Below are 12,308 nucleotides of genomic sequence, written 5' to 3'. Positions count from 1 at the left end.
AGGCCGTAATACCAAACGGGACAAGCATATTCTACCAGCGGTCTGACAAATGTAAGAAAAATACGCAATAGGTGGGGGGTTGGAACACCCTGACGAGCAAAGAGTTTTAAAGAAAGGATACCCAGGTTTGTCCGTTTGATCATCTCCTGTGTCTGTTTTTCCCACTTCAGGTCATGTGTGAGATATATTCCCAAGAGTTTGATATCCATGATGCAAACTGAAACATTCTGTAAAGCAAGGGACGAAGTGTCCCTCAGAAAAGAGAAAGTTAATATGAGCGATTTTTCACGATTGACGATCATTTTGCCCTCCTCAGATGGATTGACCAACTCGCCATCATTCTGTCTGCCTCACTTGAAACACTCTTTTCACCCAGCTCCAGTATGGATAAATCATCAACGATATTAAAGCGATCCGACTCATCATTTGCCAACTCATTAACCATAACCAAAAAAAGTAGAGGGCCTAGGGGATCAGAATAGGCTGATTTATACTTAGTTTTTTTTACTTCTACCTGAAAGAAAATTTGCAAATATTTTTATCAAATATACATCAACGTTAAAATTTGTCAATAGCTTGTGGATAAGGGTTCTATGGCAGATCAGGTCAAATACTTTCTTTAAGTCAATCTCGATGATGTTGACCCAGCGTTCCGGTTCATCTAGATGCTTTAAAATCTTATCAAGCAAACTAACTAAGTAATGGCTTGTTGAACTCTTGGGAATATTATCGAATTGCTGAGGCTCAATTTTATGCAGAATAAAAGTTTCCAGCCACCCAGCGATAAAATTTCATAAATCTTGCCAAAAATCGATGTCATCGTAATAGGCCGCACACCAGTAAAATCACAGGGGCTCCTTTTTGGGGATAGAGGTTATGAATCCCCTTTTCCAATTTCGCTGATACTGGCCTGACTTTGTAATCTTGATGAATATTAAAGTTAACGGAGCACTCAAAAATTCAGGAAAAGCCTTAACGAGGCCAACAGGAATATCGAGTGGTGTAATACTGGTCCTCTTCAGTTTCATCAATTTGAGGCGAACTTGAGATTCTGTGATGATTGGGATATCCATAAGATCTGGAGATGCATGCGGAAAATCCTCCGAGTTTAGTGGTGGAAGTGACGAGTTTAGGCGATCTGCAGTTTCTTTGTCCGGCTAATCATAGCCAATATCCAATCCAGTCTGCGTTTTACCTGTCATTTGCTTTATCCTTTTGTACCACTGTCCAGGCTAAGAATCCAATAAATGAGATACTTCCTTTTGGTAGTACAACGCCGCTGCCTGGCGGGTCATTCCTCTGCTTACCCAAATACGAAAAATCTCAGCATTCTATTGGTTGATGGTTTCTAATCTTATGTTTGGAGCAATCCATTTTTTATTTTATTGTCAATCTTGCTCTAAATTCAAATTACCAACATGTTTATAATAATGACATATGATAAATTCAAATATTTTCAGTATTTTCAAAAAAGAAAAAAAAACAAAGATAAATTCATCATGAATTTATCACTAATATGAATTTATTGAATTTATTACAAATGATTCACTGAATACTGGTAATTATGTATCATGCATTTTCTACGATATAAAAAAAGCATTTGATGCTCTAAATCATTCCATTTTGTTTGAAATATTGAGTAATTCTGGAATTCGTGGAAAGGCATTAGATTTTATTAAGTCATATCTACGTAATCACGGATTCCAAGTAGACCTACAAGGGCATCTGTCTCAGCCCAACTCCCTGGATGATATTGGAGTGCCCCAGGGGTCTATGCTTGAACCGTTACTATTTTTTGTATATATAAATGATTTCCCTAATTGTTTATCATATAAGGATAGCCTAGCAGTTATGTTTGCAGATGATACAGTGGTATGTGTTGAAGCTAAAACCCCTTCATTATTGATCGAGAATATGGCGTCTGAAATTAATTCAGTTATCCAGTGGTTTTCTTGTAATCGTCTAGTTGTCAATTTGTCTAAGACAGAAATTATGGTTTTTGGGAGATCTAAGCAAGGAGTTGCTAAAGTTAGAATTGATGAGTTAGTTGTTTCTGGGTATAGAATTAGACGGGTTAAGACATATAGATATTTGGGGCTTATTCTTGACGAGCTTTTATGTTTCCGTAGTCATTCTGACCATCTCCGTATAAAATTAGCCCAAAATTTAGGATGTTTACTTCGATTAAAGTAAGTTTTTCCTTTTTCAATTATTAAAATTCTTTATCATTCTTTAATAGAATCATACCTAAGATATTGTCCCATTATTTACCTAAATACATTTCCTAATCATTTTAAACACCTCCAGACATTGCAAAATAAAGCCGTAAGAATCCTTGGTACTTTCTTTCATCGTCCTGCACGACTTCAAAATCTTTCTGAAAAAAAAAACTTTATTTTTATTTCTTCATATATTAAACCTTAATCAACTTAGGGAATTGCAATTATTGCTCTGGCATTATGATATTCAGTTTCCGGCGAGTTATCTTTATAAATCACAAATTCTTGTTATCCCTATTCGCTCAATCGCTTCTTCGTCGGCTCGTTTCGGAGCGTATAGAATCCCTTTGATTAATTGTGAAAGAGATCAGTTTTCAATAAGATACCAAATCCCTTCTATAGCAAATAGGCTAAAATTAAATAGTAAATTAAAAAATCTTAATAGCCGATCACTTTTAAAGACTAAATTAGTAGAATATATTATTAACCTTTGATGACGGGGTGATTCTTCTTGATAATTTGTTTCTTAGCCTTTTATTTTTAGATTTAGCCGTGCTGGGGTAGCCTCCTTTGTCCTTCTTCTTCTATATGTTATGATTTTTTTTAGTTTATCTCCTTTATCTGTATTTTTAATGTACTTGAACTCATTGAAATAATTGTTAGCCTTCCTTTGGAGCTTAGCTCCCTGTTGGCTTTATTTAATTATTTGTGTTGTTTATATTTGTATGAAATTCAATTTATCTATCTATCTACGAAATGATACATTTATCACTTTCTAACCTTTAAAAGCATGAATTTATTGAGTGGGTCATACCACTGCATCAAGAAAATGCCAGAAGATGTGGCACCACAGAGGTATCTGTATCCATTGTAAGGGTTTCTGGCAGTGGCACATTTCAAAGAGCCTCGAGTATCAGGAACTCTGACTGTAATGGCAAGTTTTCGGGGTATTAAAGACTCAGGCAAGTTGAGTTTAGTCATTGGAAATTTTGGACCAGCTTTTGCATGTAATGGTACTAATTCATGTCGATATAACTGCTGGGTTTTATTTCCTGAAAAAAAGAAGATTTTTCGTTAAACAACAAAATTAGCAAAATTAGAAAGCATTGAATCAATAAGAACATTAGAAAACATTCTAGACCTCGACCAATAGTTTAAATAGTATAATTTAAATAATATTAATATCTACCAAGGGTTCCTGAAATAGAAAAACTTTTAATGCTCTGAATAAAAAATAAATTTTATTTTATCCATAATTCATATCTTGAAAGCTAGATAATTGCGACAAAATCAAATCTAAACTTTGCTCAATTCATTCCTAATTACCTACTTTTTGTAAAGAAGCTATCCGTTATTGATTTATAACAGGCTAAAAAATTCCATCATCTGTCACACATAAGAACGACCAAATATAGAACGAAAGTAATAGCAGCAATAAACAGCAATCCCAAGTAGGGATGCATCCAATGCACCCTTCCTATATAAAAGTCTATATATAAACTTATTATGGCTTATTTAAGTCAGGACATGAATTTTATAGATTCCATAAGATACAAGATTAGAAGCACAGATCGAATGCTTTTTCGATAGTAACAGAGCAAAAATTGTATCGCACGTGATGGGTCCTATGCTCTTTTCCGTATCTCACTGTTGGGACTTAAATCTCTATCTCTCTGTTCAAAACTTAAAATTTGCAACGCCACTGGTTCCGGTAATTTTAGAACTGGTAAATTTTTCATTTTGAAGATGAAATTTCATCTTATATCCATTTTCGACCCACCAGCCCCCTTCCTTCAAAGCTGCTATTTTTCACAGCTTTTCAAAAAGAAATGTACAAAAAAATCACTGACATTTGCAATAAAAAGAAACACTCAGAGATGATACAAACTCTGTCCGTCCTCATCTACCTATTCTCGTACCATACCACCACAAAATTTCAAATTTCTACCTGAAACGTACCGTTTGAATGCAATTGACAAGAAATTTGAAGACCAATATAAGTGGATTGTTGTATAAACTTTATATTTCATCAAGCGTTCACATTTGATGTGAATGGTGGCAAATAGGGAGTTGTATTTATATCAATCTATTTATCCATGAGATTCGAAAGAGAGAGAGGACAAAGGTGACAGTAAAAGATGAGGACAATAGATATTAAAGATAGCAACAACCAAGGAGTAACAGAGATGTTTAGCCAATTTAGAACAAAACACACAAGCACACACAAGATATTACGGAGAATTCACACAGAATGACATTACGAGTCAAGTTCCAGCTGACCAAGGTAAGGCAGTTTCCAAACTGGAAAATCTGAGAACATAAGAAAGATTTTTAATACAATATATCTTATAAAGTTCAGGAAATAATTTTGACTTCAAGCTTAACTAGAAAAAAAACGACAATGAGGTACTATAGTTCAGCTGAAAGATACCGCTGAAGAACACACGTTAAGTGTTACCTGTCAAAAAAAGGACCATTTTCTACCTGGGAAATATCGGAAAAATGAAAGAATGTCTAAACAGTCTCGTTACGCATTGAGGAAGGATTCCTCAAATGGTTCCTTCCCCTGACTGCATTTGCAGAGATGTACTGATTTTGAAGGAAATGGAATGGGAGGATAAAAGTTAACTACCACTAGCTCAAAATAGCTTAATATAAACGAAATGAAAGGTACAGCTTTCAACTAGACAGTCCTCTAACTTTTACAGGCGTTCGTTTACTTCAGTTCTCTAAGCTTTATCTTCAATCTCCAGAAGGATCAGCTATATTACAAAGTGTTTAATATAAAATTTAAAAGGAAGAAGATGAAACTTCAATTTGTACGCATTGGGACTGGAAAATTTCAAAGAAAGAAAATAAAAATGCTTCTTTTGAAAATATAAATACTTATATTAACAATTTAAAACTTGGATCATTGTAAAATATATAATACACAACTTCATGTTGGGCAATAAATTACATTCCAGACAGCTTGAGAAATTTTGACAAGAAAATAATTACCAGACAAGGAAATTAACACATCCTTAACTACAGTCACCCATGTAGTTTTCCTACTAAAAAGCTGATCTAATACTGCTTCATGAAGTTCGTTCAGGTTTAGGGTGTAGATACCCTCTTCAGCACCGACTAATAAATGCTGATCTCTGGTAATTGGATGAACCCACGTAGTTGAGCAGTGAATGCGAAGAGGACAACTGTTGAAAACCTATAAAAATCAACTATAAACTATAAAAAATCAACTATAATATTTGAACTATAAAGAATCGACATCAATCTCAAGTTACATTTAATTTCAACTAATTAAAGAATATTCAAGTATTTGAAGTTATAAAAAATGTCTTAATTTGAAAAAAAAAAATAATTTAAAATAAAGACTTATTTGAGAGGATAATGAGCTATAGTAACAATACTAGGCTAAACAGGACAAGTAAGCATCGAGGCGAGGAGATGAGAAACTTTATAAATAGCACCATTTCGAAACTTAAGATTTTGCATAGGATGGTTCATCCTGTTTTCATTGTTCAAACATCACTTCGTCCATACCAAGTACTTTGATCTATAGTGCAAGAATGTTTTAATCAAAAAGTGGAAGTTGGTTCATTAAATGTGTGAAATTAACTTTCAATTATATAAGGTTAGGTCTATAAAATTTATTTTTGCTTTTTGTGTTCCTATATGGTTTCAGGTTTATACTTTAGACGCAAGGGGTTTGAAGATTTTCCCTTTGATTATAGACTCAAGTTTTAAATCTTGTTTGTTTCCTTTAGAAACGTAAAAAAGTAGAAAGAGATTTCAGGATGGTGGGATGGCACGCACCTAGCAAAGGGACAGACTAATAGCTAAAAAAGACGTTTATGTATTATGACTAGGCAATCGGAATAAATTACATTTTTATTAAACTTCCAGCTGCAATTACCCCAATAGAGGGGGGGGGGGAGGCACTGAAGGATATCTTGTCTCTCAGACCAAATTGAAGTGGCTAAACTAACATTGATTGAACGAATTAAAATTTGTGATAATGAAAAGGATATATACGGAAGAAAAATGAGTTTACAATATTTTATTATGGACTTTTAATATATAAATAAGTGAATTACTCGAATTATAATTATATTTCTAATAGAAAGCAAAATCTCGGTTTTCTACAACCTCAAAATAGTCAATCTCAATAAAACCTCCTTTTCCCCTTACTTCATTAGCTTTTCATAGCTCAAAGAGGATGGATTGTGCACTAACAAGTCTTTTTTCTGTATCGTCGTTACAGCTAGCATCTTTAGACCTGCCATAAGGAAGGTGTACACGCTTTCTCCCGTTGTATTTATAGTAGAAATAACCTTTTCCTTCATCATGTTTTAATTTCTTAATTTCATTGAAGTTTTGTCTTTAAGAACTAATTAGGTTCCTACACATTTTTTCGTCATCAACTTATTCATATTTTTCTCATGCAAATGTCGGTACCATTGCAAAGCAGTCCAGAAAGAAGAAGCTAGTCCAGTGACATTTATTTTGTGCACTATACGTAACATTGAAATCCACAAATTTGACAATAACACAGATAACAAAACTATATATGCAGCCAAATACTGGTAGACTCTTGAACAGTCGTCACTATTATTCTTCTTTTCTAATAGAAATTTTTATACTATATTTTTTTTTTTATCAAAGAATAGAACCCCAGATAACATTGACCACATGCCAAATGTACAAAGACAAAAAAAGACTCTCAGGATACTAAGTTGAATGTCAATTTAAATAGGACAAAAAGAAGACTTTTTGAACGAAATGAAATGGCAAACCTTTGAGAAGCAGGCTCCCATATGGACTTTGGGTGCCAAAGGTAATCCATTGACTAGTTCAGCTGACTCAGACATTGACGTATTTCTTCGCCTTTCTCGCCGACGAGGGGCAATCGGAGGCGTGTTACTTCCGCTTCTGCTATCAGAGATGCTTCGCTGCATCTTAGGACTTCCGGAATTTAATTCAGCAAATTCTATAAAAGTTAATTTATCAGCGAATGATTTGCCATAAAACTGTGAAAAAAATCGCTGCATCTTAGGACTTCCAGAATTTAATTTAGCGAATTCAGTAAAAGCGAAATTATCGGCGAACGATGGAGCCTTAAAGATTATGAAAAAAAAAAATACTTCACTACATCTCAAGACTTACAGGATTTAATTCAGCGAATTCAGCAGAAGTGAATTCGTCAGCGAATGATGGAGTCGTGAAGATCAAGAATTGAAAAAAAAATGAGAAAAAACTTGGCTGCATCTTAGGACTTCCAGACTTTCATTCAGAGAATTCTATAAAAGCGAATTAGCCAATATATATATATATATATATATATATATATATATATAAACTTCGCAGCATCAGACAACTTCCAGAATTTAATTCAGCAAGTTTTATAAAGCGAATTCATCAGCAATTGATGGACCCGTGAAGATTGAATTAATAATAATAACCAAAAAATTTCTAAGATAATAAAAAAAAACGCAAAATTAATTACTTATGGCCGATGACTAAGAAAAAGAAATTGAATGAAATCCAGAATACTTGGTTTTTCCTCTTTTTTTTCAATATAAAACATAGTATCTAAGGATTTCGAGACCCTGCCTAATACGATTTTTTCGGCATAACTTATTTTCAGTTTAAGTCCAGAGATCTGATGACTGCTCTCCAAAATCCTTCTCGTTAGTATAAGAATATCACTAATTATACAGCCAACAAGTTACCCGAGTAGAAGAGTATTCACAAATCAATACCACTATGGGGTTACAAAATGTTACGTGTAAACAAAACCCGTATCATGTCACGAAACCATTCGGTCAAATAAATCACAGAAAAAAGCACTTTATCACTGATTGAAGAGAGCTTAAAATCTAATGGCACCAATGGCCCGAAAGCGTTTCCCAGCAGAAATAGAACGATTTAGAAACAGCTTAATCTTAATTCCCTTGAATTTGGATTCCCATTAAATGCTTAAGCTAACTCAGATGCAACCTCAACTTTTTGGAACTGTGCATATTCTTTCACTTTTACGTTTCTTTTGTTTTCAGATTGTAAAATATTTGTAGCTTCGTTACAATGAAGACCACATGGTACTTTCAAATTGAAAGGCGACATAAATTATCTATTATTACCTCTATTATTACCTTTTCGTAAGAGTAGTTCTTCTATCTGGTCCAATCCAAAGCAAAGTAAAATAAGATATAAATATAATGGGTACAACAAAATTTTTTGCCATATGTTTTAGCATAAAAACAATAATTTTACTCGGTAAAGATAGATATCACTAGTTGTTTGTTGTATTATTAGAGAAAAACTTGAGTTTCCTTTCTTTGTGACTGACTATATTTGGAACTAACGATTCTATGAATATTATGCAAATAGGTTTGCCAGAAGAGTTGTAGCTAGTAGAGTCCATGATGATCCTTGTGATACCATCTTGCACGTTGATTCTATTAGAGACTACAAAAAAAAGCGCACAACACATTCAACTGAATAAAATAAACTGTTGAAAGCTGTTTGAATGCATTGGTTTTTAAAGGTAAATTCTCATTCATGTTGAACAAAAACGCTCAAAGAGCAATGAGAGTCAGGATTAGCGCACGATATATTCGAAAAAATTTCCTCCAACAATTTCCAAGTACCTCTGCAACATGCATACCTTGTATCATACTTTCTTTTCTCCTGTAACCAATTTATATGCGCACCTTATTCGCAATTAATTAGCAGAAACATTTGTTATTCGGTTTTTAGTAACTACGAAAACTTTAGCAAAGTTGTCAAATCGCAAAATTCATATAATTCAATGAAAATTTCAGAACTATTAATCAAGTATGAACACATTTCAGAAGCTTTCAATTTTGGATTAATTCAGGTTGCATACTTTTCTAGGCGCAGTAATCAAGGAGGTGTCAAAAATGATAAGTAAATTTTAAAACGAGTGCCTTCAATTGGCATTAAGGACTAAGGGGCTTTCAGAGAGGGTATATTCCAACTACCTTGTTAATTACGCCGACAGAAGCATTTGACTTGAAACATGGACTGATGTATCTGAAATTCATACAAAAGTCGACAAACTTGATAGGATATAGATCCTCCAATGCAATCTATTAGCATAGACATGTTGCATACTGAAACTTCTAAGTTGTCAAGAAAGATGACACATAGTAGGTTTGTCAAGCAGACACTGCTGATTGTATGGTGATGGTTAAATGGCGACAAGAACGCCAAACATATATGCAGCAGCTGCATCCTTCAAACTTTAAAGAAAGCTTTTAACCAAGACTTGCCTCAACATTTAAAAAAATATACACCACCGGCATGGTTGTATCCAGGATTTTTTTCGGAAGAGGGGTTACAAAAGGATTTTTTGGGGGGGAAGGCTACAAAGGGATTATTTTAGGGAGGGGGGGGGGGGGGTACAAACAGACTTTAAAAAACACATACAAATTTGTTTATATTCATTTTTGTTATGTTTTTACGAATCCCCCCCCCCGTGGCTGGATACAGCCTTGACCATCGGCTAATTTAAGTAGAATATAAAACCTTCGAAGTGAATTCTAAGTTGATGAATTCCTGTTACCAAGTAAAAAAAAAAATAGAAGAAGAAGAAAAGGCAACGCTGCTGAAATACTTAACAAGTGATGATTACTACCACTATTTCGATTGATCGAAGTTTATCCAAAAAAGTAAAAGGGAGAGTCAATGTGAAAATACTTAGAGGAGAATTAACATTTACAATCAGTTGCATTATTCAACAGCAACATATAATGTTGGGAAGAATGCAAATTAATAATCATCGCAGGGAAGTTTTTTTTTCCTACCGCCCTTTTGTATAGCCTCAGTTTTCCCCTGATCACAAATGTTTTTTTTTTACAGAAAATACGATATTTAAACATACTTGACAGCAAAATGTTACAATAGAGCCCACAAATATGGATTTCATCAAAATTTGAAATATCTATGAAATATATATGTGATGAACGATTGTACTATTTTATCCGAAGAACGCAACGCCGACTTGGTTTCTTAACCTGCCACATACTTGAGACATGCTACAAAGAAAAAATTATAAATGATTTCTTAAGGCTTACTGTTGGCATCTTTGGCTATTGACCCGTCCCCGTCGCTAAGTGACCGCTGTCGATAATTGCATTTCAATGTTGATACTTGCTCTGCAATTCCATCAATACCATTAGCTCCACCGGAATCAAAATATGCATTGGCTGGCAAAGTTGATCTAAAAAAACAAAATTATTAAATACACACCTGTATTTTTGATAATTTAACTTATTTAAACTGTATTACGCATACTGAAATAATAAAATATGTTGGTATGTGAACGGATACTAAAATCGTTGGCTCGAAGAGACGCCTCCTTTCAAATAAAATTCATATTACAGCTGGTGTTCAAAGATTGTCTTTATTCAGAGTTGGTCGTTAATTCAGGCAGTATTCAAGTAAACTCATAATATTTCAGTATTTAAGAAAATTCTCACTATACTAACAAAAATAATGATATCTTGAGAAGTCTATGTCCTTAGCTATGGCTCAAATCAGTTTAATAACTAGCTTGTCTGAGTTGGCACCAGTGCATTTCTTTTTCCTTCGATCAAACCCAGACAAAATTCAAAAACTGTCTTTCGATGTCTATCTTGTCTATGCAATATCTATCTTGTATAGAAATGTCTATCTAATTTTTATCTTGTTCTATCCTCATTTAAGTTAATTCAAGCATTTAATTTTCACAGCAGGCTAGTTTCCAAAGTCTAAGAGACAGTAATTCTTAAGAAAGAAAAGAAGAAACATTATACCAACAAAGTAGGATGGGGAAATGAGGGTTGCTTGATTTGATCACTTTAACTTGCATTTTAAAGCAATCACAATTTAATGATTGGCTACCCTCATTTATTTCAAGCAACTACAGTTCGATTATAACAGTTTGCAATTTCATTTCAATATGTATACTCACTAGAAGTTGAAAAAAAAGAAAAAGAGATCAGTTCAATTTTTTAGGAGCAACTCTTGGACATAGATAAATTTAAAACTTTATGAGATTACGACAGTTAGAAGCCCCCTAATGTTTAGTTTAATTTCCATTCGTTTTAAGTTCTATAGTCACCCTTTACTCTCTTTCAAAAACGCTTGGTTGTTCTCTATCTAAAACCGTAAAGGATCACCATTCACTTAACTGTTGAAGTGACCACAGTATATTCAATGTGCATCCAAATCGAAGTGCACGCTCTGTAGGCAATGAAAGAAACCATAAAAGGCTACATCAATTTGAAACGCTAAGTAATATTGACTAGAAAAGCAAAAGTTTATATAATATTAGACTTTCATTTTGTTATTTGCTGTACAACGGTCAGAGTTCAAAGAATATGAGGAAAGCAGTGTCACCACCGTTGAAAAAAAATCACTAACGCCACCTAGCGTCTTTTGAAATTTTGTTAGTTTAATAATAAGACAAAAATAGTGTAATTAGCAAAATTGCCGTAGTAATAAGTGTTTGATCTAAGTTTCTGAAACAAATTACAAAGCTTGAAAAATGTAAAGAAACGCAGAATGCTAGATAGCGTTGGTCACCTTTTTTGTTGATACTAGCGTCAGTTTGCACTCTTGTAAGTTATCTAGATTCTTTGACATGCCGGTTGCAGCGGTAGCTAGCAACCTAGTAAAAGACGATCACGTCCCATAGTAAAAAAAACAAAATAACCCACAACTCGTAAAACTAGAGTCATATCAAAAATAGGAGTACACTATTAGAACTGCCTTTTCCAATATCCCAATATAGGAAATTAACTGTCCCTTGGCTTGAATAACAAGGAAAATATATTGGTTTGAAAATCAAGAAAAGTGGCTGAAACCACGATATTCTGCATCAAGGGCATCTTTTTTCTTTTTTTTCAAATTAGATAGCTGGGCACTGGAAAATCATAGAGAGCTGTTTAATGGCTCATCTTAAAGGAATTTTCTACATCTAGTGCCTTTTGTAATTAAAAAACAATAAGTTTTTAAAATAGAATCACTTTTTACAAAAAAACTGTATTTTTATGTACAAGCTTGATGAATGATGATCATAAC

The 12,308-nt window shown here is 33.7% G+C and overlaps 1 protein-coding gene across 4 annotated transcripts in view; it reads right to left on the bottom strand.

Moving 5' to 3' along the window:
- hppy (MAP4K3-like protein hppy) overlaps window positions 1–12,308 on the bottom strand; it is an 86,486-nt gene that overhangs the window by 17,223 nt on the left and 56,955 nt on the right. For all 4 annotated transcript variants that reach the window (XM_089092371.1, XM_089092372.1, XM_089092373.1 and 1 more), the window contains 4 exons: window positions 10,319–10,464; window positions 7,016–7,209; window positions 5,220–5,424; window positions 3,000–3,271 (listed from right to left, as the gene is read on the bottom strand). In XM_089092371.1, coding sequence (XP_088948497.1) covers window positions 3,000–3,271; window positions 5,220–5,424; window positions 7,016–7,209; window positions 10,319–10,464 — 817 coding nt within the window. The remainder of the gene's footprint in view (window positions 1–2,999; window positions 3,272–5,219; window positions 5,425–7,015; window positions 7,210–10,318; window positions 10,465–12,308) is intronic.

Source organism: Artemia sp. Qi Xiang Cuo, chromosome 7 (genome assembly GCF_049724085.1).
Source record: "Artemia sp. Qi Xiang Cuo chromosome 7, ASM4972408v1, whole genome shotgun sequence".
Classification (NCBI taxonomy): Eukaryota; Metazoa; Arthropoda; class Branchiopoda; order Anostraca; family Artemiidae; genus Artemia; species Artemia sp. Qi Xiang Cuo.
Note: the sequence above shows the minus strand (reverse complement) of the source record. Positions and strands in the feature narration are given on the sequence as shown.